This window comes from Gobio gobio (genome assembly GCF_949357685.1).
Source record: "Gobio gobio genome assembly, chromosome: 16".
Lineage (NCBI taxonomy): Eukaryota > Metazoa > Chordata > Actinopteri > Cypriniformes > Gobionidae > Gobio > Gobio gobio.
This window is the reverse complement of record NC_137109.1, coordinates 51,141,268-51,167,628: the sequence shown is the minus strand read 5'-3', so window position 1 is coordinate 51,167,628 and position 26,361 is coordinate 51,141,268. Positions and strand designations below refer to the sequence as shown.

General features: G+C 40.4%; 1 protein-coding gene across 1 annotated transcript in view; it reads left to right on the top strand.

The window, feature by feature from the left end:
* The window catches only part of apbb2a (amyloid beta (A4) precursor protein-binding, family B, member 2a), a gene marked incomplete at its 5' end in the record, with an annotated part of 73,794 nt that overhangs the window by 15,471 nt on the left and 31,962 nt on the right, over positions 1 to 26,361 (top strand). The window contains 6 exons of the mRNA XM_079839357.1: positions 380 to 511; positions 10,978 to 11,054; positions 11,109 to 11,189; positions 11,274 to 11,334; positions 17,582 to 17,710; positions 17,790 to 17,917. Of these exons, the coding sequence (XP_079695483.1) occupies positions 380 to 511; positions 10,978 to 11,054; positions 11,109 to 11,189; positions 11,274 to 11,334; positions 17,582 to 17,710; positions 17,790 to 17,917 (608 nt within the window). The remainder of the gene's footprint in view (positions 1 to 379; positions 512 to 10,977; positions 11,055 to 11,108; positions 11,190 to 11,273; positions 11,335 to 17,581; positions 17,711 to 17,789; positions 17,918 to 26,361) is intronic.

Genomic DNA, 26,361 nt, shown 5'->3' with positions numbered 1-26,361 from the left:
TTAACACTGGCGCAGAGAGAGGAAAGCGTTTCTGCAGAATAAAACCACAAACCGAGGGGAACGCGGATATGATGTCATCGACAGGCCACGCCCTCACACGTCACCGGTTCCTCGGGTAAAATAGCATCTCACGATTTACAAATCGTTGGCAACATTTGGGATATTGTAAGTACTCAACTGAACAAAATATATAACACTGGCCTAGTGGTTTCTGGATATTTAACTGAAGAAATGTTACATAGTGCAGCTTTAATGTTTACTGGTTGAAGGGTGAGTAGATGAATAGTCATTTCATTGTACCCAGTATAAAAAAAAGCGTCGGAATAAGGTGGATAGAAACTGAAATGAAAATTGTGTGTGTGTGTGTGTGTGTGTGTAGCGTCCCAGCAGTATAGTTTCGGACAGCTCTGTGGAGCCCGTTCCTTCATCAGCAGCCTCCTCACCCTCCTCTTCCTCACTGTGCTATGAGGCGATGGGACGCGCGGCCAGTTTCCTCAACAACAACTACCTGGTAAACACACGACTATACACACAGAGCCTCCAGGGCTGGGCTTTGACACGGATTTCATGCGCATGAGACTCTGTTTTGATCTGATTCATTATCATATCAGGGACACACTGCAAAAAATGCTTTTCTTACTTAGTATTTTTGTCTTGTTTCTGGTCCAAACATCTAAAAATCCTCAAAACAAGAAGCATTTACTAGCCAAATAAAAATGATTGTCTTTTTTTGGGGTAAAATAACTCAAAATGAAGGGAGTTTTTCCTTAAAATTTGCAAAATAATCTGCCAATGGGGTAAGCAAAATAATATTTTTTTAGTTTATTCTTAGCTAAAAACAGTTCTTTCAAAAATATATGTGCTCATTAATGTATATTTACTTCTTTCAAGTAATAAAGTATTCTCGTAAGTTTATAATATGCCATTGTAAACACATACGGGTGAGGGTTCGAATGCCGGTCGCCATGTTGCTCCTCCATCTTGAAAGTACATTAGCCAAAGAGGGACATTCCCGTAAATTCAAGCTTTGCCTTTGGAGTTTTAACACTCGATGGCACCGTGTCCAATGTGGACGAGGTCGAACTGGAAGCCATGTTAATCTTGGACTAAATCAGCCACCGTAGGAGTTAAAACCAAATCGGAATTGAGAGGAACAGAAACTAATATTCTCTGATGGTCATATACAAGTTCACCACTAGATGGAGGAAAATATCACACAGTGGAGCTTTAATGCAAAATAATGTTAATTCAAACAGAAAACAAGATTATTTTGCTTATTTTAAGCAAAAACTCCCTTAATTTTGAGTTATTTTCCCCCAAAACAAGACAAAAAATGCTTCTTAATGTAAGATTTTTTTTTATATTTGGACTGAAAACAAGACAAAAATACTAAGTAAGAAAAGCATTTTTTGCAGTGCAGTACATGTTTTTTTCTCAAGGAACAGAATCTCTTTCACCCTCACGTTCTTCTGCTCAGGGTGAAAAGAAGTTTTAAATACTTTTGTGGCGATGTATTGTTAGCGAACATCCCGTTGACGCCCACATTTATGTGAATATGTGCTGCTCGCTTTCCTCTCAATAACAAAATAAACAGCCATTGAGAAAGCACCTGGTGTGGATATGGTTTGCAGGAGCTCAGTCATGTCCTGTGTATTAATACAGCACTTTAAAGCAATCTACTGTATACAGTGTTAAACGTGAAAAACAGTGTCATGTGGCGTTCACACCGGACGCGATTCGCGCGAAGGTGGACTCTTGAACATTTTGAGTTTACTCGCTTCAATCGCGCGTGACTTTCACTTCACAACAGACGTGATTCTCCTCATGGGCGGAGCTTCTGCCAGCGGCTCGTCTCGTTGAGAAATGGCGAACATGGGCTGTGTTTACACGTCTGTTTTTTGTTAAAATCTAATGTTAATGTGTGACAAAACGTAGTTTTAAGACTTTTTCAGTCGATAATGTAGTGGTTTAAAGCTCAAATCTGTGGTTTATTTATATAAAGAGTGCCTATTTGAACATTTTATCTGGTGTTTTCGGAGTTGTGAGCTCCTGTGGATCAGCGGCGCTCATTAACCCGGTGAGATCAGCCTTTCCTCAGCCAGTCCTTCTGCCGCTGGCTCTGATGTCTCTGTGGCGTCTCCAGATATAATTCATCTTGTAACGGCCGATCTTTGGTCTCATGGATCTATAATTTGTTCCCTGGCAAATCGTTTAGGCTGAAGGCAAAGATAAGTTTCATTACTTTATATTTTTAGGCTATAACTGTATGTTGCAGTTGTAACGTTAGCCGACTAGCACTGACTTTGAATGTTTGACTGAATTGTTTGCTTTATTTCATGTGTAGCTTCATGTTATTATACCTTTTACTTCTACTTTTGTATTATTGATCAAACATAAACTTGCATTTAACAAAAAGAGACTGGGTTGTGTTTCATGTCATTTAATGTTATCACAGTGATAATCATATTGTCTGAACCAGATATTAATATACAGATTTTCTCCTCATTGTTGTCAGTACTTGAGCAAGCTCCTGATTGGTTAACGCGGCGTAAAATATCCGCCAAAGTTCAGATTTTTCAACTTGCTAAATTCGCGTCCTTCACGCCATTCGCGCCGCAGAATGCCATTTCGCATCTCTGCATTGACTTAACATGTTAATCGCGTCCGGTGTGAACGCACCATCAGTGTCACTTTAAATTTAGAATTACAGCTTCAGTTTCTGCTATAAAGCGTCTCTCACACCCGTTTCACACATACTCTGTTTGCTGTGCGGGTTTTTTCGTACCCATGTTACGCATTGTTCACATTAACCTCTTAACTGTCACCGTCCCGCTGGCGCTCTTTTTTTTTATCACCATCATATATTTGAGTAATTATCATAAATTAGGTATCATTTGAAAGCTTAAACTCAAAATTCATCCTGGGAAACCAGTTTTGAAAATGGACGTTGTGTTACCATGGAAATGGTACTTTAAATTCTTCTAGCGGGCGGCGTCATGTTTCATATCACAACATTTATTTTAACATAATCTTTTCTAATCTTACATTTACATTTATGCATTTGGCAGACGCTTTTATCCAAAGCGACTTAAATTGCATTCAAGGTACAGATTTTACATTTTGTCAGTTCTTGCTTTCCCTGGGAATCGAACCCATGACCTTGGCGTTGCTAGCGCCACGCTCTACTGTTTGAGCTATAGGAAAGCTAATCTTGACAAAACATATATCGTCGGAAAGGTCTGAGTCTCAAGGTTCCATATTTGGTGACTGTTTTGTGATGGAAGTGACATTTGGACAGAAATTTACAGGAAAATGCATCAAAAAAACAATCAACGGAATGTGAATGACACCCGGTGGCTATTTGTGGTACAGCGCCTAAACAAAATCTCATGGGGACTTTAATTTTTGTGATATCAACTTCAAAATTGGAACACAACTTGGTTAGACACATGGCTTTGATTTTATAGTAATTTTAGATAATTTTTAGTACAGTATTTTTTATTTACAGTAAATTTAAACTTCCAGAACTTTTTCATACTTTCATATTTTGAATTGCTTTCACTTCAGCAATAATCTGCAATTTAAAACAAGACCAAAGGTCCAAAGCATTCTTGAATTACAGCCCTTTAAGTTTGGATAGTGTGTTCTCAAAAACGGGGGAGACCGTTAAAGGGTTTTTAAAATAAACATGTATTGACCTGAAAATCTAGTAATTTCACCACAGATGCATATAATTTGAATATCATTTATAATTCTACTCGTTTCAAAGTCATCACATGGCTTTTTTTGCCTCAGGTAAAGCAAGAGAAACGTCACCATACCTGGCATTTAGCTGAATAAAGAGACATAATGGATAGCACTCGTCCTTCCTCCTTTCCTGGAGGTGGAAACACAACGTTCTTTATGACCTGCAGGATTTCTTGTAAAAAAAAGAAGATTTTTTGTCTATTGTAAGTTTTAATTTAAAATGTTTGTGATTTATAACATTGACTATAACATATGTTTAAATGTTTTGCCACTTGTGTTGCGTGAGCAGCGTAATATATAAATCTAAAGGCTATATAAATATAAAGTAATTGGAATATAGGAATTGAATAAAACATTGTTTATATTTAGTGCGTTTAAACGTGACGTCTATGAAAGAATGTATACCAGAGAATGGTCTTCGTTTGGGAATTACACTCAGGGTCTTTGGGGTCTCCACTGACCCCAGGCAACAAAATCTCATTTTACTCTGTTTATTAATGTTTTTACTCAACATCGGTATTTATTCATCGAGTATTTATAATCATTTAAAAATTTATATAAATACATTTTAATGGATTTTCACACAAAGTCAGTTTTTTAATGTAAAATTCACTTTATAAAAATGCAATGTCTGTCCGACGTTGGATGTTGACGTCAATCTAATCCATCAATATCACCGCTGGAGAACAATAACGTCACATTTACCCCAGAAAACACACTCAATGATCATAAACTCGAATCGTTAAAACTTTTGATAAATATATGCACTGATTTACATATTCATTATATTTGAAGTTAAACTTAATGTGTGTTTTAAATTTGTTATGAAGCCGGCGTTTAAATTTCGAAATGAATCGGAGTAACAATCATGGCATTAGAAGGTTATTATTTTAACATTATTATTATTATTATTATATACAGTGTTGGGGGTAACGCATTACAAGTAACTTGAGTTACGTAATAATATTACTTTTTCAAGTAACTATTAAAGTAACGCATTACTTTTCAAATTTACAACAAAATATCTGAGTTACTTTTTCAAAAAAGTAACGCAAGTTACTTTTTCACATTTATTTGTTTATTTGACTGACTCTCCTGTCCCCATGTTGAGAAAAATCGAGAGTAAGTGAAGAGGCGTTGTGTGTAAATGTGTTATTGTAGTTCTAGACTAAATGTGAGCATTTATTCATCTCACTTGCACAATAAAGATTCAGTACTCCTCAAAATTAATAACATCAGTCAAATGCAAAATCAGAGTACTATGCAAACCTCAAATATATAAATGTTAAATAAAACAAATATTTTTATGCATTTAATCTACCTTTATTGACCAATGTTGTGCTGCTGATCTTTGATTCAGTTAAGCCATGAGCAAAAATTACTAGATTTTTTGTTTTTATTGGTAAAACGTTTTTCTCCTGCATCCTATTCTTCCATTATCCAGAATGGCAGCACAGCACGGCAGTATGGTTCATGCGTAAATTTGCATTTTTATCTCAGCCTGAGGCTTATTATTTAAATTTTGGTATGAAGAGGTCTTTACATTTGCACAAAAAAGGATTTTTTTTGCTATTAAAAAACTAAACAAAAAAGCAAGCCCAGCCCAGGTGAGAAAAAGTAACGCAAAAGTAACGCAGAAGTAACGTAACGCATTACTTTTCTTAAAAAGTAACTAAGTAACTCAATTAGTTACTTTTTAAGGGAGTAACGCAATATTGTAATGCATTACTTTTCAAAATAACTTTCCCCAACACTGATTATATATACTGCCATATGTGCAAATTAAATGTTTACATACAAATCAGCTTTAACGTGGAATATTTGTATGACTATGGTTTACAGCATTTGTAGGAGCCATAAGGCTATTAATGTTGTTACTCAATGTAATTGCTGTATGTTATTATATTTCTGTTCTCCCTGTGGTAAAGAGATTAATTGAATATATCAATCTGACGTCATATTGATATATTTGAGATTTATGTGACCTTTTGGACACTCTCGAGGCACTATCACTTGGGTCGATAAGTGTTTGTGGATCCTTTTAAACATCTCATATTCACTTATAAAGTTCTCAAATGTAGCCATTTTAGGCTCAAACCAGTCAATGCGCTCATTTTCTCTGATATCATCAGGTAGAGGTTCTTGCACAAGCTTAAGTCTTAAAATTCTCCAATATAAAATGCCTCTGCACTTCTTTTTATTGATTCCACATCACCACCATCAGCAAGTAATGCCTTAACTTCATTCATCTTACATGTGCACACACCAAGCTTTCCCTACGCATAGAACTGAGGGTCGCAACGCTTTGCATTGCCATTTTTGGACATTTCATCCTCCATCCTTTGACACAAACAAGCACAATCAAGTCTCCAAATATCCATAGAATCAACAGGCCACAATACACACATAAGCATCAGCTTCAGCAAGCCAACGTTCTCAACAGCAGTTCTTGGAAATAAGTTCACCCATGGTTACTCACCAATTGGATGAGTTTCCGAATCCTTTGAAAGCTGTCGACTCATGGCTTGTTAGTTCCAGGTCTAGGCCTTGATTGTGGCCTAACACATCTTGCATGTCCTTCATGGGAGTTTTTTGACTTCTTTTCCTCTTCAGCCATTTCCTTGAGGGAAAGGATCTTTGATGATACGAACCAGTTTAAGCTTGACTTAAGAAACTTAAGAACTAAAGAAAAAAACTGTGCTTCCCATGTAAACAGTGTAGTAAAATGTAGGTCTCCCTTCCCTCACCCATTGCCACATCACTTCCTGTTTAAGATGGCTACCCATAGATATCTATAATAAAGGCTAGATGTCTCATCCGCACCTGGCGGCCATCTTGTCACAGTCAGCTCTCACACTCATTGTGTTTTAATGGTGCTTGCACTTTTAAAATAACCATAACTTGCTCAATTTTCTACCGATTTTCAAACTGTTTGGTTTGTTATAAACGTCAGAGATGTAGTTATGACACTGCATACTTATTCATAATTTGTTCAAGCATCCATAATTATAGCCACGTTAATAACGTTTGTAAGAAACCAAACCATTTGTAAATCCATTTGTGAGATAAAGTATTTGTGTTCAGATCACTCGCCTTACATCAGGAGCCACAGAGCCCTGTGACAAGATGGCCGCCAGAAAGCTGGCCTGTGACAAGATGGCCGCCGGTGATGACGTTAGAGACTCCACCCTAAGAAAATCTAGCCTTAAAGGGTTAGTTCACCCAAAAATGAAAATTGTGTCATTAATGACTGAGCCTCATGTGGTTGGACACCCGTCAGACCTCCGTTCATCTTCAGACACAAATGAAGATATTTTAGTGTAAATCTGATGCTCTGAAAGGCCTCCATTGGCTCAATGCACTTTACACTCTCAAGACCCTTAAAAGACACTAAAGACTAAAGTTACAAAGTCCATCTCACTACAGCGGCTCTACAATAACTTTATGAAGCGACGAGAATAGTTTTTGTGCGAAAAACCCCCTAAATAACGACTTATATAGTGATGACGATTTCAAAACACGGCATCATGAAGCTTCGAAGCGTTATGAATCAGTGAGTTGATTCAGCAGTTTGACACGCGATCCGAATCATGATTCGACTCACTGATTCATAACGCTTCAAACCGCTGAATCGACTCACTGATTCATAACGCTCCAAACCACTGAATCGACTCACTGATTCATAATGCTCCAAACCTCTGAATCGACTCACTGATTCATAACGCTTCAAACTGTTGAATCGACTCACTGATTCATAACGCTTCAAACTGTTGAATCGACTCACTGATTCATAACGCTCCAAACCACTGAATCGACTCACTGATTCATAATGCTCCAAACCTCTGAATCGACTCACTGATTCATAACGCTTCAAACTGCTGAATCGACTCACTGATTCATAACGCTTCAAACTGCTGAATCGACTCACTGATTCATAACGCTTCAAACTGCTGAATCGACTCACTGATTCATAACGATCCAAACCACTGAATCGACTCACTTCATAACGCTTCAAAGCTTCATGATGCCGTGTTTTGAAATCGTCATCACTATATAAGTCGTTATTTAGGGTTTTTTTGCGCACAGAAACTATTCTCGTCTCTTCATAAAGTTATTGTAGAGCCGCTGTAGTGAGATGGACTTTGTAACTTTAGTCTTTAGTGTCTTTTAAGGGTCTTGAGAGTGTAAAGTTGAGCCAATGGAGGCCTTTCAGAGCATCAGATTTACACTAAAATATCTTCATTTGTGTCTGAAGATGAACGGAGGTCTGACGGGTGTCCAACCACATGAGGCTCAGTCATTAATGACACAATTTACATTTTTGGGTGAACTAACCCTTTAATTATGGATATCTATGTGGCTACCTACCGGAAATCCTCAAAATCTTCTTCTTCTTGGTTTTTGAATGGCGGCTGGCTGCAGCTTAATAAGGTGCATTACCGCCACCTTCTGCTCCGGAGTGTGGAACAGAGCATTATATTCTACTTATTAAACCCGTCCTTTTAGGAAATTCAAAGAAAACGTTACTATTAATTGTACTTGCCCATTCTAATACAGATTTAAAATGTACCTCCTGAATTCCATTCTTCTTGATTTCAGCTATCATACTTCTCTCTTCCTCATAGCTCTTACATTCAAGAATTGCATGAATTACTGTTTCTTCTACTTTGCATTCTTCACATAAACCATTTGGATGTTTCCCTAATATTCTGAGTGTACTATTAAGATTGGAATGTAACATCTAAACCTCTTCTTTCCTTGTATTACCAATATGTCTTATTTTTTGACTTACTTTGTTAATTATATTATAGAGAAATCTTCCCTTTCCGTTGTCGTCCCACTTTATTTGCCATATAACCTTTTTCCATATTAAAACCTTAATTTCAGACTTGCTTAGAGGAATTTGTAATTCTATTTCTTCTCTCTGCAAAGCGTGTTTTGCTAACTTATCTACATTCTCATTTCCCTGAAAAAACGGATTAAATTATCATTCTGAAGCAATCTTGAATATATCTGTAAAATACTATAAAGAATATCTGGATTTAAAAGACCTTAGACTCTTTAAAACTGAGAGTGAATCAGAACAAATTAAACTTTTCCAGGTTTATAAATCCTCAAAATGGCCGCAATTCATCTCTTTACCACAGGGAAGTACAGAAATATAATAACATATAGTAATGACATTAATAGCCTTATGGCTCCAACAAATGCTGTAAACCATAGTCGTACAAATATTCCACGTTAAAGCTGATTTGTATGTAAACATTTAATTTGCACATATGGCAGTGTATATATAATAATAATAATGCTAAAATAATAACCTTCTAATGCCATGATTGTTACTCCGATTCATTTCGAAATTTAAACGCCGGCTTCATAACAAATTTAAAACACACATTAAGTTTAAGTTCAAATATAATGAATATGTAAATCAGTGCATATATTTATCAAAAGTTTTAACGATCGAGTTTATGGTCATTGAGTGTGTTTTCTGGGGTAAATGTGACGTTATTGTTCTCCAGCGGTGATATTGATGGATTATACGATTTCAGGAAGTTGTTCTGGATCTACCTTCTGATGTTCATGTTTATTTGGTGCTGTAACTAGTAATAAAGACACATAAAAGACACACAAACACACATTTACTGACTGAACTTAGTGATCAAACTGACAGGATTTGAAACTGACTTTGTTTCATATCAAAGCTTATTGTGATTATTGATTATCGATTCATTTCATTTCATTGATTATCGACAAATCATTTTCGTCATTATTTTCGTCAATTAAGTCAAGTCAATTCAACTTTATTTATATAGCGCTTTTAACAATGTAGATTGTTTCAAAGCAGCTTTACAGTGTAAAACAGGAAAATAATGCAGCATAATTTTATTCAGCTGTACAGCCATTCTGGAAAAAACGCTGATGTCATCAGTTCATTTCAATTATCATACAGTGACAGTGTGGGCTTTAGATCAATAATTAGATCAGTAATTTAGTTTAAATGGTTAATTTAGTTTATTAATTAGATTTATTTCGATGTTTAGTTTAAAAATTTAGTTGAAAATTTTTAATTACCTTTTTTCACTGACGAAAACGAGACGATAACTAAATAAAAACTTGTGTTGGATGACAAACTATGACGAAAACTTACGTCATTTTCGAAAAACAATTAAAAACGGCACAAAAAAGTTAGGGAGGGACGATTAGGGAAGAGATCCAGTCAGAACTGATGTCCTGTGTCACAGATTCAAAAGTTTGAAGTATTATTTTTCTTGCTAACGATCGAGTTTATGGTCATTGAGTGTGTTTTCTGGGGTAAATGTGACGTTATTGTTCTCCAGCGGTGATATTGATGGATTACACGATTTCAGGAAGTTGTTCTGGATCTACCTTCTGATGTTCATGTTTATTTGGTGCTGTAACTAGTAGTAAAGACACATAAAAGACACACAAACACACATTTACTGACTGAATTTAGTGATCAAACTGACAGGATTCGAAACTGACTCAGACTTTGTTTCATATCAAAGCTTATTGTGATTATTGATTATTGATTATCGATTACGAATCGATATCGGTTCATTAAAATCGAGAACAGTGTACATTTCGTTGACGAATAATTTTCGTCATTATTTTCGTCAATTACCTTTTTTACACTGACGAAAACGAGACGATAACTAAATAAAAACTTGTGTTGGATGACAAACTATGACGAAAACTTACATCATTTTCGAAAAACAATTAAAAACGACACAAAAAAGTTAGGGAGGGACGATTAGGGAAGAGATCCAGTCAGAACTGATGTCCTGTGTCACAGATTCAAAAGTTTGAAGTATTATTTTTCTAGCTAACGATGGAGTTTATGGTCATTGAGTGTGTTTTCTGGGGTAAATGTGACGTTATTGTTCTCCAGCGGTGATATTGATGGATTACACGATTTCAGGAAGTTGTTCTGGATCTACCTTCTGATGTTCATGTTTATTTGGTGCTGTAACTAGTAGTAAAGACACATAAAAGACACACAAACACACATTTACTGACTGAATTTAGTGATCAAACTGACAGGATTTGAAACTGACTCATATCAAAGCTTATTGTGATTATTGATTATCGATTACGAATCGTTATCGGTTCATTAAAATCGTGAAAAGTATATTTTCAGCCCAGCCCTAATGGTGATGAACCGGCGTTCATTTACACAGCATGTAAAAACACAAACGTTCTTTACAGGACCTGACGGAGACATGCGACTCCCGCGAGCGAGAGAAGCGGCGCGAGAGAGAGCGACAGGAGGAGCGAGAGAGAGAGCGACAGATGAACCGGGAGAGAGAGCGACAGGAGGAGAGAGAGAGAGAGCGACAGGAGGAGCGCGAGAGAGAGCGACAGATGAACCGGGAGAGTTTAGGAGCTCATGGTGGGCCGTACAGCTTCATCAACCACAGGTGACGCTCCTCATCTGGAAATAATGCCATGTTTATATCACACACAGACGGGAATGAAGACACATGCTGTTTTATCCTCTCCAGAGCTAAAGTCCCATCAGCCCCTGCAGACACCATCATACCCATCAATGACCTGGACACACAGGTAACTCTGCCCTCATCTTATCAGAAATCACAACTTTAAAGCTACACTGTGTCACTTTTTTTGTTTATTCTTAGCTAAAAACAGTTCTTTCAAAAATATATGTGCTCATTAATGTATATTTACTTCTTTCAAGTAATAAAGTATTCTCGTAAGTTTATAATATGCCATTGTAAACACATACGGGTGAGGGTTCGAATGCCGGTCGCCATGTTGCTCCTCCATCTTGAAAGTACATTAGCCAAAGAGGGACATACCCGTAAATTCAAGCTTCGCCTTTGGCGTTTTAACACTCGATGGCTCCGTGACGAATGTGGACGAGGTGGAACTGGAAGCCATGTTAATCTTGGACTAAATCGGCCACCGTAGGAGTTAAAACCAAATCGGAATTGAGAGGAACAGAAACTAATATTCACTGGATGGTCATATACAAGTTCACCACTAGATGGGGGAAAATATCACACTTTTTAAGCATTAAAAATTGACGACGGATGACACAAAATTACTAATGAAAAATTAAATAAATAATGATGATGATGATAATAACGAGGGATGATATAAAATAATAGACATAAAACCACAAATTTAAATAAAAAACGATATAAAATAAATAATAATAATGACGAGGGATGACAAAATCACACAGAAATCATAATTTAATAATATTGATAATAATGACAAGAGATGACAAAGAAATCACAATTAAAATTAAAAAACAACATAAAATAATAATATTGACAAGAGATAATGACGAGAAATGACACAGATATCACAAATAAAATAAACAATATAAAATAAATAACAATAATAATGATGATGGATGAAACCAAATCACACAGAAATCATAAAAACATAAAAACTATATAAAATAAATAATAATAATAACAACAAGGGATGATATAAAATAACAGACACCACAAATAAAATAAAAAACAATCTAAAATTAATAATAATAATAATATTGACGAGATAATGACGAGAAATGACACAGACATCACAAATAAAAATAAAATAAACAATATAAAATATAAAATAAATAATAATAATAATGACGAGAGATGACAATCACACAGAAATCATAATATTAATAATATTGATAATAATGACGAGGGATGACACAGATATCACAATTAAAATTTAAAAAACAATATAAAGTAAATAGTAATAATATCGACGAGAAATGACAGACATCACAAACAAAAATAAATAATATAAAATGAATAATAATAATAATAATGACGAGGGATGACAATCACACAGAAATCATAATTAAATAATATATATAGATTGATGATAGTAGTACCATCTTTAGGTTCAATAAGAAACAGCTAACAATAAAAACAAACAATATCTGTTAAAAATAGAACAATATCGCAATATATTATGAACACACACATTTATATTTCAGATCTTTTCTTCATAATATTTTACACTCATCATTTTACATCAGGAGGAATTATTCAGACGCCTGTAGCAGCTCATAACTGCACATAATGTACTATTACATTATTATTGTAATCAAATGTTCATAAATGTAATCATTTTCTCAAAACTTAATCAAATCTTGCACTCATAATGTAATAAAACATTTTATATTATGAGAAAATTATTACATTATAAACTCACCAAAAAAAAAAAAATAATATTATTGTAATAGCGTTTAAAACATAAAAATATTAGTATTCCCTTACAGTACATTTTTAAGATCTAAATCCAGTCTCAAACTACCTGCGAAATACAACAGATTTAAATATTCATGCAATTATTATTATTATTATTATTAATAAACCAAGCAAATCCAGTCTTAACCTGCTCACAAAATCCACCAGATTACTGATACTACTACTACTACTGTTTAATAAACATAAAATAATAATAATTGTGTGAATATTTAAATCTGTTGCATTTCGCTGGTAGTTTAGGACATTTTAATGTATCTTAATTAATATTGGTTATGTTTTAAATCTTTAACAATAATGAAAATATTATATGTTTTGGTGAGTTTATAATGTAATAATTTTCTCATTATGATTTTTTTTATTACATTATGAGTGCAAGATGTGATTACATTTTGAACATTTTATTATAATAATAATGTAATACTTATTACATTATGAGCTCAAGATTTTATAACATTTTGAGAAAATTATTACATTTTGAACATTTTATTATAATAATATTGTAATACTTATTACATTATGAGCTCAAGATTTTATAACATTTTGAGAAAATTATTACATTTTGAACATTTTATTATAATAATATTGTAATACTTATTACATTATGTGCAGTTATTACATTATGAGCTCAAGATTTTATTACATTATGAATATTTTATTATAATAATAATGTAAAACTTATTACATTTTGTGCAGTTATTACATTACGAGCTCAAGATTTGATTACATTTTGAGAAAATTATAGCATTTTGAACATTTTATTATAATAATATTGTAATACTTATTACATTATGAGCTCAAGATTTTATTAAATTTTGAGAAAATTATTACATTTTGAACATTTTATTATAATAATATTGTAATACTTATTACATTATGTGCAGTTATTACATTATGAGCTCAAGATTTTATTACATTATGAATATTTTATTATAATAATAATGTAAAACTTATTACGTTATGTGCAGTTTTTACATTATGACGCCTAAAAATATGAGCAAAAATATGCAATTTGCTGCAGATGATGATATTTATATGGATAAAAAGATCTAAATCAATGATCTTCATGACCGTACAGCAGATACTTACATAAATACATATTTAATGCTTAGTTTTATGATCAAAGCTCTGTAATTGCAATGATGATTGACAGGTGAACAAATAGACTTGAAGATCATATTTGAGGCTCATGATTTTTATAATAAAGATGTCTGGATAATCAAGTAAAGCTGAGATCTTACATGAGTTATTCTCCTGTCCACTGGATGAAGTGAGGTCAGGTTTGCCTGCAGACAGACAGGCGAGCAGGAGATGAGTGAGACGGGTTGATCAGGGTTTGCCCGCAGACAGACAGGCGAGCAGGAGATGCAGTGAGACGGGTTGATCAGGGTTTGCCCGCAGACAGACAGGCGAGCAGGAGATGAGTGAGACGGGTTGATCAGGGTTTGCCCGCAGACAGACAGGCGAGCAGGAGATGAGTGAGACGGGTTGATCAGGGTTTGCCCGCAGACAGACAGGCGAGCAGGAGATGAGTGAGACGGGTTGATCAGGGTTTGCCCGCAGACAGACAGGCGAGCAGGAGATGAGTGAGACGGGTTGATCAGGGTTTGCCCGCAGACAGACAGGCGAGCAGGAGATGAGTGAGACGGGTTGATCAGAGTTTGCCCGCAGACAGACAGGCGAGCAGGAGATGAGTGAGACGGGTTGATCAGAGTTTGCCCGCAGACAGACAGGCGAGCAGGAGATGAGTGAGACGGGTTGATCAGGGTTTGCCCGCAGACAGACAGGCGAGCAGGAGATGAGTGAGACGGGTTGATCAGAGTTTGCCCGCAGACAGACAGGCGAGCAGGAGATGAGTGAGACGGGTTGATCAGAGTTTGCCCGCAGACAGACAGGCGAGCAGGAGATGAGTGAGACGGGTTGATCAGGGTTTGCCCGCAGACAGACAGGCGAGCAGGAGATGAGTGAGACGGGTTGATCAGAGTTTGCCCGCAGACAGACAGGCGAGCAGGAGATGAGTGAGACGGGTTGATCAGGGTTTGCCCGCAGACAGACAGGCGAGCAGGAGATGAGTGAGACGGGTTGATCAGGGTTTGCCCGCAGACAGACAGGCGAGCAGGAGATGAGTGAGACGGGTTGATCAGAGTTTGCCCGCAGACAGACAGGCGAGCAGGAGATGAGTGAGACGGGTTGATCAGGGTTTGCCCGCAGACAGACAGGCGAGCAGGAGATGAGTGAGACGGGTTGATCAGAGTTTGCCCGCAGACAGACAGGCGAGCAGGAGATGAGTGAGACGGGTTGATCAGGGTTTGCCCGCAGACAGACAGGCGAGCAGGAGATGAGTGAGACGGGTTGATCAGAGTTTGCCCGCAGACAGACAGGCGAGCAGGAGATGCAGTGAGACGGGTTGATCAGGGTTTGCCCGCAGACAGACAGGCGAGCAGGAGATGAGTGAGACGGGTTGATCAGAGTTTGCCCGCAGACAGACAGGAGAGCAGGAGATGAGTGAGACGGGTTGATCAGAGTTTGCCCGCAGACAGACAGGCGAGCAGGAGATGAGTGAGACGGGTTGATCAGAGTTTGCCCGCAGACAGACAGGCGAGCAGGAGATGAGTGAGACGGGTTGATCAGGTGTGGGTTTGCCCGCAGACAGACAGGCGAGCAGGAGATGAGTGAGACGGGTTGATCAGAGTTTGCCCGCAGACAGACAGGCGAGCAGGAGATGAGTGAGACGGGTTGATCAGAGTTTGCCCGCAGACAGACAGGCGAGCAGGAGATGAGTGAGACGGGTTGATCAGGTGTGGGTTTGCCCGCAGACAGACAGGCGAGCAGGAGATGAGTGAGACGGGTTGATCAGAGTTTGCCCGCAGACAGACAGGCGAGCATGAGATGAGTGAGACGGGTTGATCAGAGTTTGCCCGCAGACAGACAGGCGAGCAGGAGATGAGTGAGACGGGTTGATCAGGTGTGGGTTTGCCCGCAGACAGACAGGCGAGCAGGAGATGAGTGAGACGGGTTGATCAGAGTTTGCCCGCAGACAGACAGGCGAGCAGGAGATGAGTGAGACGGGTTGATCAGGTGTGGGTTTGCCCGCAGACAGACAGGCGAGCAGGAGATGAGTGAGACGGGTTGATCAGAGTTTGCCCGCAGACAGACAGGCGAGCAGGAGATGAGTGAGACGGGTTGATCAGGGTTTGCCCGCAGACAGACAGGCGAGCAGGAGATGAGTGAGACGGGTTGATCAGGGTTTGCCCGCAGACAGACAGGCGAGCAGGAGATGCAGTGAGACGGGTTGATCAGGGTTTGCCCGCAGACAGACAGGCGAGCAGGAGATGAGTGAGACGGGTTGATCAGGGTTTGCCCGCAGACAGACAGGCGAGCAGGAGATGAGTGAGACGGGTTGATCAGGTGTGGGTTTGCCCGCAGACAGACAGGCGAGCAGGAGATGAGTGAGACGGGTTGATCAGAGTTTGCCCGCAGACAGACAGGCGAGCAGGAGATGAGTGAGACGGGTTGATCAGAGTTTGCCCGCAGACAGACAGGCGAGCAGGAGATGAGTGAGACGGGTTGATCAGGGTTTGCCCGCAGACAGACAGGCGAGCAGGAGATGCAGTGAGACGGGTTGATCAGGGTTTGCCCGCAGACAGACAGGCGAGCAGGAGATGAGTGAGACGGGTTGATCAGGGTTTGCCCGCAGACAGACAGGCGAGCAGGAGATGCAGTGAGACGGGTTGATCAGAGTTTGTCCGCAGACAGACAGGCGAGCAGGAGATGAGTGAGACGAGTTGATCAGGGTTTGCCCGCAGACAGACAGGCGAGCAGGAGATGCAGTGAGACGGGTTGATCAGAGTTTGCCCGCAGACAGACAGGCGAGCAGGAGATGCAGTGAGACGGGTTGATCAGAGTTTGCCCGCAGACAGACAGGCGAGCAGGAGATGCAGTGAGACGGGTTGATCAGGGTTTGCCCGCAGACAGACAGGCGAGCAGGAGATGCAGTGAGACGGGTTGATCAGGGTTTGCCCGCAGACAGACAGGCGAGCAGGAGATGAGTGAGACGGGTTGATCAGGGTTTGCCTGCAGACAGACAGGCGAGCAGGAGATGAGTGAGACGGGTTGATCAGGGTTTGCCTGCAGACAGACAGGCGAGCAGGAGATGAGTGAGACGGGTTGATCAGGGTTTGCCCGCAGACAGACAGGCGAGCAGGAGATGAGTGAGACGGGTTGATCAGGGTTTGCCCGCAGACAGACAGGCGAGCAGGAGATGAGTGAGACGGGTCGATCAGGGTTTGCCCGCAGACAGACAGGCGAGCAGGAGATGAGTGAGACGGGTTGATCAGGGTTTGCCCGCAGACAGACAGGCGAGCAGGAGATGAGTGAGACGGGTTGATCAGGGTTTGCCCGCAGACAGACAGGCGAGCAGGAGATGAGTGAGACGGGTTGATCAGGGTTTGCCCGCAGACAGACAGGCGAGCAGGAGATGAGTGAGACGGGTTGATCAGGGTTTGCCCGCAGACAGACAGGCGAGCAGGAGATGCAGTGAGACGGGTTGATCAGGTGTGGGTTTGCTCCAGGTGTTCTGGGTTCTCTATCTGGGCTGGCTGGAGGTTCGAGAGGCAGATCTGCAGTGTGGGAGGAGCGGCCCGGCGGTGGGAGACTGCATCCAGCAGCTGCAGCGGCGCAGAGAGACAGACAGGCTGAGGGTGAGACAGCTTCACACAGGAGAACATCCACATCTCCGCTCATGAATAACTCTCACGCCTCTCTCCTTCTCCCGCTCAGAGGCAGACGATGCTATTGGTCCTGCAGGACGTCACTCTCAGCCTCATCGACCCCACTGACCACACCCTCCTGCACTCTCAGCCAATCAGCTGCATCCGCGTGTGGGGAGTGGGGCGGGGCCTCAGCAGGTCAGACACTTTCCCTCAAGCCTTTAAGTCGATGATATGCTTGTTTAGAGGTGATTCGGGCCGAGTTCATCATCCGGGGTGTGTATGACATTCTTCTTTCAGACGAATAAAATCTGAGTTATATTACAAAAGTCCAGGCTGATCCAAGCATTATAATGGCAGTAATAGTTGCTCTGTTTTTAAAAGAAGAAGTCCGTAAAAAGTGCATCTGTCCGTCATATAACTGCTCCACACGGGGTGTTAATAAAGGCCTTCTGAAGCGAATCGACGCGTTTGTGTAAGAAAAATATCCATATTTAAAACTTTATCAAGTAAACTTTCGGTCGGCTGAAAGCTTACTTGATACTTGAGAGCTTGAGAATCGAAATCGAATCATTTTGACAGTTTTAGAATCGGAATCGAATCGATTCGAGCACTCGAGTATCGAAATAGAATCATTTTGAGAGCTTGAGAATCGAAATCGAATCGTCTTGAGCGCTTGAGAATCGAATCGTCTTGAGCGCTTGAGAATCGAATCGTCTTGAGCGCTTGAGAATCGAATCGTCTTGAGCGCTTGAGAAACGAATCGTCTTGAGCGCTTGAGAATCGAATCGTCTTGAGCGCTTGAGAATCGAATCGTCTTGAGCGCTTGAGAATCGAATCGAATCATTTTGACAGTTTTAGAATCGGAATCGAATCGATTCGAGCACTCGAGTATCGAAATAGAATCATTTTGAGAGCTTGAGAATCGAATCGTCTTGAGCGCTTGAGAATCGAATCGTCTTGAGCGCTTGAGAATCGAATCGTCTTGAGAGCTTGAGAATCGAATCTTCTTGAGCGCTTGAGAATCGAAATCGTCTTGAGCGCTTGAGAATCGAATCGTCTTGAGAGCTTGAGAATCGAATCGTCTTAAGCGCTTGAGAATCGAATCGTCTTAAGCGCTTGAGAATCGAATCGACTTGAGCGCTTGAGAATCGAATCTTCTTGAGCGCTTGAGAATCGAAATCGTCTTGAGCGCTTGAGAATCGAATCGTCTTGAGAGCTTGAGAATCGAATCGTCTTAAGCGCTTGAGAATCGAATCGTCTTAAGCGCTTGAGAATCGAATCGACTTGAGCGCTTGAGAATCGAAATCGAATCGTTTTGAGAGCTTGAGAATCGAAATCGAATCATTTTGACAGTTTTAGAATCGGAATCGAATCGATTCGAGCACTCGAGTATCGAAATAGAATCATTTTGAGAGCTTGAGAATCGAAATCGACTTGAGCGCTTGAGAATCGAATCGACTTGAGCGCTTGAGAATCGAATCGACTTGAGCGCTTGAGAATCAAATCGTCTTGAGCGCTTGAGAATCAAATCGACTTGAGCGCTTGAGAATCGAATCGTCTTGAGCGCTTGAGAATCGAATCGTCTTGAGCGCTTGAGAATCGAATCGACTTGAGCATCGAATCGTCTTGAGCGCTTGAGAATCGAATCGACTTGAGCGCTTGAGAATCGAATCGTCTTGAGCGCTTGAGAATCGAATCGTCTTGAGCGCTTGAGAATCGAATCGACTTGAGCGCTTGAGAATCGAATCGTCTTGAGCGCTTGAGAATCGAATCGACTTGAGCGCTTGAGAATCGAATCGTCTGAAGCGCTTGAGAATCGAATCGTCTTGAGCGCTTGAGAATCGAATCGACTTGAGCGCTTGAGAATCGAAATCGTCTTGAGCGCTTGAGAATCGAAATCGTCTTGAGCGCTTGAGAATCGAATCGACTTGAGCGCTTGAGAATCGAATCGACTTGAGCGCTTGAGAATCGAAATCGTCTTGAGCGCTTGAGAATCGAATCGACTTGAGCGCTTGAGAATCGAATCGACTTGAGCGCTTGAGAATCAAATCGTCTTGAGCGCTTGAGAATCGAATCGTCTTGAGCGCTTGAGAATCTAATCGTCTTGAGCGCTTGAGAATCGAAATCGTCTTGAGCGCTTGAGAATCGAATCGACTTGAGCGCTTGAGAATCGAATCGACTTGAGCGCTTGAGAATCGAAACGACTTGAGCGCTTGAGAATCGAAACGACTTGAGCGCTTGAGAATCGAATCGACTTGAGCGCTTGAGAATCGAATCGACTTGAGCGCTTGAGAATCGAAATTGACTTGAGCGCTTGAGAATCGAATTGTCTTGAGCGCTTGAGAATCGAATCGACTTGAGCGCTTGAGAATCGAATCGTCTTGAGCGCTTGAGAATCGAATCGTCTTGAGCGCTTGAGAATCGAATCGACTTGAGCGCTTGAGAATCGAACCGACTTGAGCGCTTGAGAATCGAATCGTCTTGAGCGCTTGAGAATCGAATCGACTTGAGCGCTTGAGAATCGAAATTGACTTGAGCGCTTGAGAATCGAATTGTCTTGAGCGCTTGAGAATCGAATCGACTTGAGCGCTTGAGAATCGAATCGTCTTGAGCGCTTGAGAATCGAATCGACTTGAGCGCTTGAGAATCGAATCGTCTTGAGCGCTTGAGAATCGAATCGACTTGAGCGCTTGAGAATCGAATCGTCTGAAGCGCTTGAGAATCGAATCGTCTTGAGCGCTTGAGAATCGAATCGACTTGAGCGCTTGAGAATCGAAATCGACTTGAGCGCTTGAGAATCGAATCGTCTTGAGCGCTTGAGAATCGAATCGACTTGAGCGCTTGAGAATCGAATCGACTTGAGCGCTTGAGAATCGAATCGTCTTGAGCGCTTGAGAATCGAATCGTCTTGAGCGCTTGAGAATCGAATCGTCTTGAGCGCTTGAGAATCGAATCGACTTGAGCGCTTGAGAATCGAATCGTCTGAAGCGCTTGAGAATCGAATCGTCTTGAGCGCTTGAGAATCGAATCGACTTGAGCGCTTGAGAATCGAAATCGTCTTGAGCGCTTGAGAATCGAATCGTCTTGAGCGCTTGAGAATCGAATCGACTTGAGCGCTTGAGAATCGAAATCGTCTTGAGCGCTTGAGAATCGAATCGACTTGAGCGCTTGAGAATCGAATCGACTTGAGCGCTTGAGAATCGAAATCGTCTTGAGCGCTTGAGAATCGAATCGACTTGAGCGCTTGAGAATCGAATCGACTTGAGCGCTTGAGAATCAAATCGTCTTGAGCACTTGAGAATCGAATCGACTTGAGCGCTTGAGAATCGAATCGTCTTGAGCACTTGAGAATCGAATCGACTTGAGCGCTTGAGAATCGAATCGACTTGAGCGCTTGAGAATCGAATCGACTTGAGCGCTTGAGAATCGAATCGACTTGAGCGCTTGAGAATCGAATCGACTTGAGCGCTTGAGAATCGAATCGTCTTGAGCGCTTGAGAATCGAATCGACTTGAGCGCTTGAGAATCGAATCGACTTGAGCGCTTGAGAATCGAATCGACTTGAGCGCTTGAGAATCGAATCGTCTTGAGCGCTTGAGAATCGAATCGACTTGAGCGCTTGAGAATCGAATCGACTTGAGCGCTTGAGAATCGAATCGTCTTGAGCGCTTGAGAATCGAATCGTCTTGAGCGCTTGAGAATCGAAATCGTCTTGAGCGCTTGAGAATCGAATCGACTTGAGCGCTTGAGAATCGAAACGACTTGAGCGCTTGAGAATCGAAACGACTTGAGCGCTTGAGAATCGAATCGACTTGAGCGCTTGAGAATCGAATCGACTTGAGCGCTTGAGAATCGAATCGACTTGAGCGCTTGAGAATCGAATCGACTTGAGCGCTTGAGAATCGAATCGTCTTGAGCGCTTGAGAATCGAATCGACTTGAGCGCTTGAGAATCGAATCGACTTGAGCGCTTGAGAATCGAAACGACTTGAGCGCTTGAGAATCGAAACGACTTGAGCGCTTGAGAATCGAATCGACTTGAGCGCTTGAGAATCGAATCGACTTGAGCGCTTGAGAATCGAATCGACTTGAGCGCTTGAGAATCGAATCGTCTTAAGTGCTTGAGAATCGAATCGTCTTGAGAGCTTGAGAATCGAATCGTCTTGAGCGCTTGAGAATCGAATCGACTTGAGAGCTTGAGAATCGAATCGTCTTGAGCGCTTGAGAATCGAAATCGTCTTGAGCGCTTGAGAATCGAATCGTCTTGAGCGCTTGAGAATTGAAATCGAATCGTTTTGAGAGCTTGAGAATCGAAATCGACTTGAGCGCTTGAGAATCGAAATCGACTTGAGCGCTTGAGAATCGAATCGACTTGAGTGCTTGAGAATCGAATCGACTTGAGCGCTTGAGAATCGAATCGACTTGAGCGCTTGAGAATCGAATCGACTTGAGCGCTTGAGAATCGAATCGACTTGAGCGCTTGAGAATCGAATCGACTTGAGCGCTTGAGAATCGAAATCGTTTTGAGAGCTTGAGAATCGAATCGTCTTGAGCGCTTGAGAATCGAATCGTCTTGAGCGCTTGAGAATCGAATCGTCTTGAGCGCTTGAGAATCGAATCGTCTTGAGCGCTTGAGAATCGAAATCGTTTTGAGAGCTTGAGAATCGAATCGTCTTGAGCGCTTGAGAATCGAATCGACTTGAGAATCGAATCGTCTTGAGCGCTTGAGAATCGAATGGACTTGAGCGCTTGAGAATCGAATCGTCTTGAGCGCTTGAGAATCGAATCGTTTTGAGAGCTTGAGAATCGAAATCGTCTTGAGCGCTTGAGAATCGAATCGTCTTGAGCGCTTGAGAATCGAAATCGTCTTGAGCGCTTGAGAATCGAATCGTCTTGAGCGCTTGAGAATCGAATCGTCTTGAGCGCTTGAGAATCGAATCATCTTGAGTGCTTGAGAATCGAATCGACTTGAGAGCTTGAGAATCGAAATCGTTTTGAGAGCTTGAGAATCGAATCGTCTTGAGCGCTTGAGAATCGAATCGTCTTGAGCGCTTGAGAATCGAATCGTCTTGAGCGCTTGAGAATTGAATCGTCTTGAGCGCTTGAGAATCGAAATCGTTTTGAGAGCTTGAGAATCGAATCGTCTTGAGCGCTTGAGAATCGAATCGTCTTGAGCGCTTGAGAATCGAATCGTCTTGAGCGCTTGAGAATTGAATCGTCTTGAGCGCTTGAGAATCGAAATCGTTTTGAGAGCTTGAGAATCGAATCGTCTTGAGCGCTTGAGAATCGAATCGTCTTGAGCGCTTGAGAATCGAAATCGTCTTGAGCGCTTGAGAATCGAAATCGTCTTGAGAGCTTGAGAATCGAAATCGAATCGACTTGAGCGCTTGAGAATCGAATCGTCTTGAGAATCGAAATCGAATCGTTTTGAGAGCTAAAGAATCGAAATAGAATCGTTTTGAGAGCTTGAGAATCGGTCGACTGAAAGTTGACTTGATAAAGTTTTAAATATGGATATTTTTCTTACACAAACGCGTCGATTCGCTTCAGAAGGCCTTTATTAACACCCCGTGTGGAGCAGTTATATGACGGACAGATGCACTTTTTATGGACTTCAAAAACAGAGCAACTATGAATCAAATTCTAATGCTTGGATTAGCCTGGACTTTGTAATATAACTCTTTATACAAATTTTATTTGTCTGAAAGAAGAATGTCACACACACCTCGGATGACTTTATGGAGAGTAAATCACGGGCTAATTTACATTTTTGGGTGAACTATCCCTTTAAGTGTACATGACACTTTTTACAGCATTGAAGGCTTATTTGACCATTGGACCGATGGTGTGAGGACTTTATTGTGATTGCTCGGTCTATTATTCTTATTCTCAGAAATGAATCGCATGTTAAAACATGCTGGAAAACTCATGAGACTTTGCACACGCGTCAGAAGTGCCGCAGATTTACGTCTGATATAGGTTTGGCAAAATGGCTCCATAGCGCCACCTAGAAAATGTCGCCGTTCGTGTTACGTTTCACGTATGAGTATGAAATTTGGTACACACATGTAAAAGCTCAACACCTACAAAAAAGTCTCAGGGAGCAAAATCTGAAAACCAACAGGAAGTGAGATATTTAGAATTTTCTCTGCAAAATTGTAGCAGTTTTTGCCATTTCCAGATGTTGTACTTTAACGAACTCCTCCTAGAGATTTTATCAGATCAACATCATATTTGGTCAGTCTGATCTAAAGGCCTTGGTGATGTTAAATTGTGAAGATCTTGAGTTTTCGCTGAAGGGCGTGTCCGTGGCGGCTTCACAAAGTCTGATGTTTCACCATGACACTGGAAGCTGTTGTAAGTCAGGCATACAATGTCCGATCTGCCCCAAACGTCACATGTTTGATAAGAGTCCTGACCTGAAGACTCTACATGCCAATATTCAGTTACAGTCAAAGCGCCACCTGCTGGCAACAGGAAGTGTGACACATAAAAACGACTTTGCTATTTTCTTGAATCGATTTGAGAGCTTGGGAATTGAAATTGAATCGATTGGAGCGCTTGAGTATCGGAATCAAATTATTTTGAGAGCTCGAGAATCGAAATCAAATCGATTCGAGCGCTCGAGTATCGAAATAGAATCATTTTGAAAACTTGACAATCGAATCGACTTGAGCGCCTGAGAATCGAATCGACTTGAGCGCTTGAGAATCGAATCGTCTTGAGAGCTTGAGAATCGAAATCAAATCGTTTTGAGAGCTTGAGAATCGAAATTGAATCGTTTTGAGAGCTAGAGAATCGAACCGACTTGAGTGCTTGAGAATCGAAATCGAATCGTTTTGAGAGCTAGAGAATCGAATTGACTTGAGCGCTTGAGAATCAAAATCAAATCGTTTTGAGAGCTAGAGAATCGAATCTACTTGAGAGTTTGAGAATCAACATCGAATCGACTTGAGAATCGAATCGACTTGAGTGCTCGAGAATCGAAATCGATTTGAGCGCTTGAGAATCGAATCGACTTGAGCGCTTGAGAATCGAATCGACTTGAGAGCTTGAGAATCGAAATCGAATCGTTTTGAGAGCTTGAGAATCGAAATTGAATCGTTTTGAGAGCTAGAGAATCGAATCGACTTGAGTGCTTGAGAATCGAAATCGAATCGTTTTGAGAGCTAGAGAATCGAATCGACTTGAGCGCTTGAAAATCGAATCGACATCGAATCGTTTTGAGAGCTTGAGAATCGAAATCGAATCGTTTTGAGAGCTAGAGAATCGAATCGACTTGAGAGTTTGAGAATCAACATCGAATCGACTCGAGAATCGAAATGACTTGAGCGCTTGAGATTTTTAAAATATATATTTATCCGCTTAAACACGCCGCCCACTCTTCACTGTTTTCCTGAGTGTGAGGGCCTTTCATCGCTGCCTGCGGCTTTAATTGTTATTATTTTGAACGTGTACGTTTCTCATGCATAAAGACTTCCGCATACTGCAGAAATAATAGCACGAGTGCAGTGCATTGTGGGTACAGTATGCGTCCGCTCCAGTGGTTTATTGCACAGATGTGTGTGCTGCAGGAGTGTGTGTTCTTCTGTGATGAATGTGTCCATCTCTCTCTCCATCTCTCCGTCCCCTGAGGGAGATGAAAGCTTTAGTGCTCGTGTCTTAGACGTGTTGGACTGATGCAGAGACATTACAGCACTCGGGTTCCCTCTCTCTCTGCCGTGTGTGTGTGTGTGTGTGTGTGCTTCACAGACGGAGGTTCGTCTGGTCAGACTCGCTCGAGCATAAGCTCTGTGATTGGCTCAGAATGACAGGGAATGGCAAGGCTTCTGATGTGAATCCTGATGTGTGTTTCTGAAGGGATCTTTCAACACTATATTATTTATATTTGTATAAACCCATTTTTATGATCGTTTAATGTCATTTAACATGTTATAGAACATAAACTACACTAATACCAAATTATAATCATGCACACATACTCTGAAACAGTCGACACACCATAAATATATCAAACATGTATTATTAATAGTAATATGAATTGCTATGGACTTAATTTGGACAACTTTAAAGGAGATTTTTCAACACTATATTATCGGTCAGTTGACGCTTATGAGTGAATCTCACCAACGGAATATTTGTATAAACCCATTTTTATGATCTTTTCTATTATGCCGGAAATCATCAGGATATTAAGATTTTGTTCCATGAAGATATTTAGTCAATTTCTGACCATAAATACAGGCTAATCTAGCTATCCAAAATCTTTGTTTGCAATTTAATAATACTGACCAATTAAGCTCCGCTCGCTCAACCCAGAATGCCCCAATTGGCTGATGAAGCATTGATTAAAATTAAGATACAAATTATACAAAACGAAATTTACTTTAAAGAAAGGCTTTCTACAAAATAAAACTTAATGAAGTGGTAACAGTCATGTCTGACCCGATTGCGCATCGTATGATGTGTCCTTTCTCACTCATGCTGTTGACTTTTCATAATCAACATAGATAGACATAAAAAATAACATTATAATATTTAAACATAAATATAAAACTGAATACCTTTTCTTAATGGCTACAACAAGTATATTAGCCTACAATACCGAGAAATGTCATGTCGGAGTGGGATTTGAGCAAA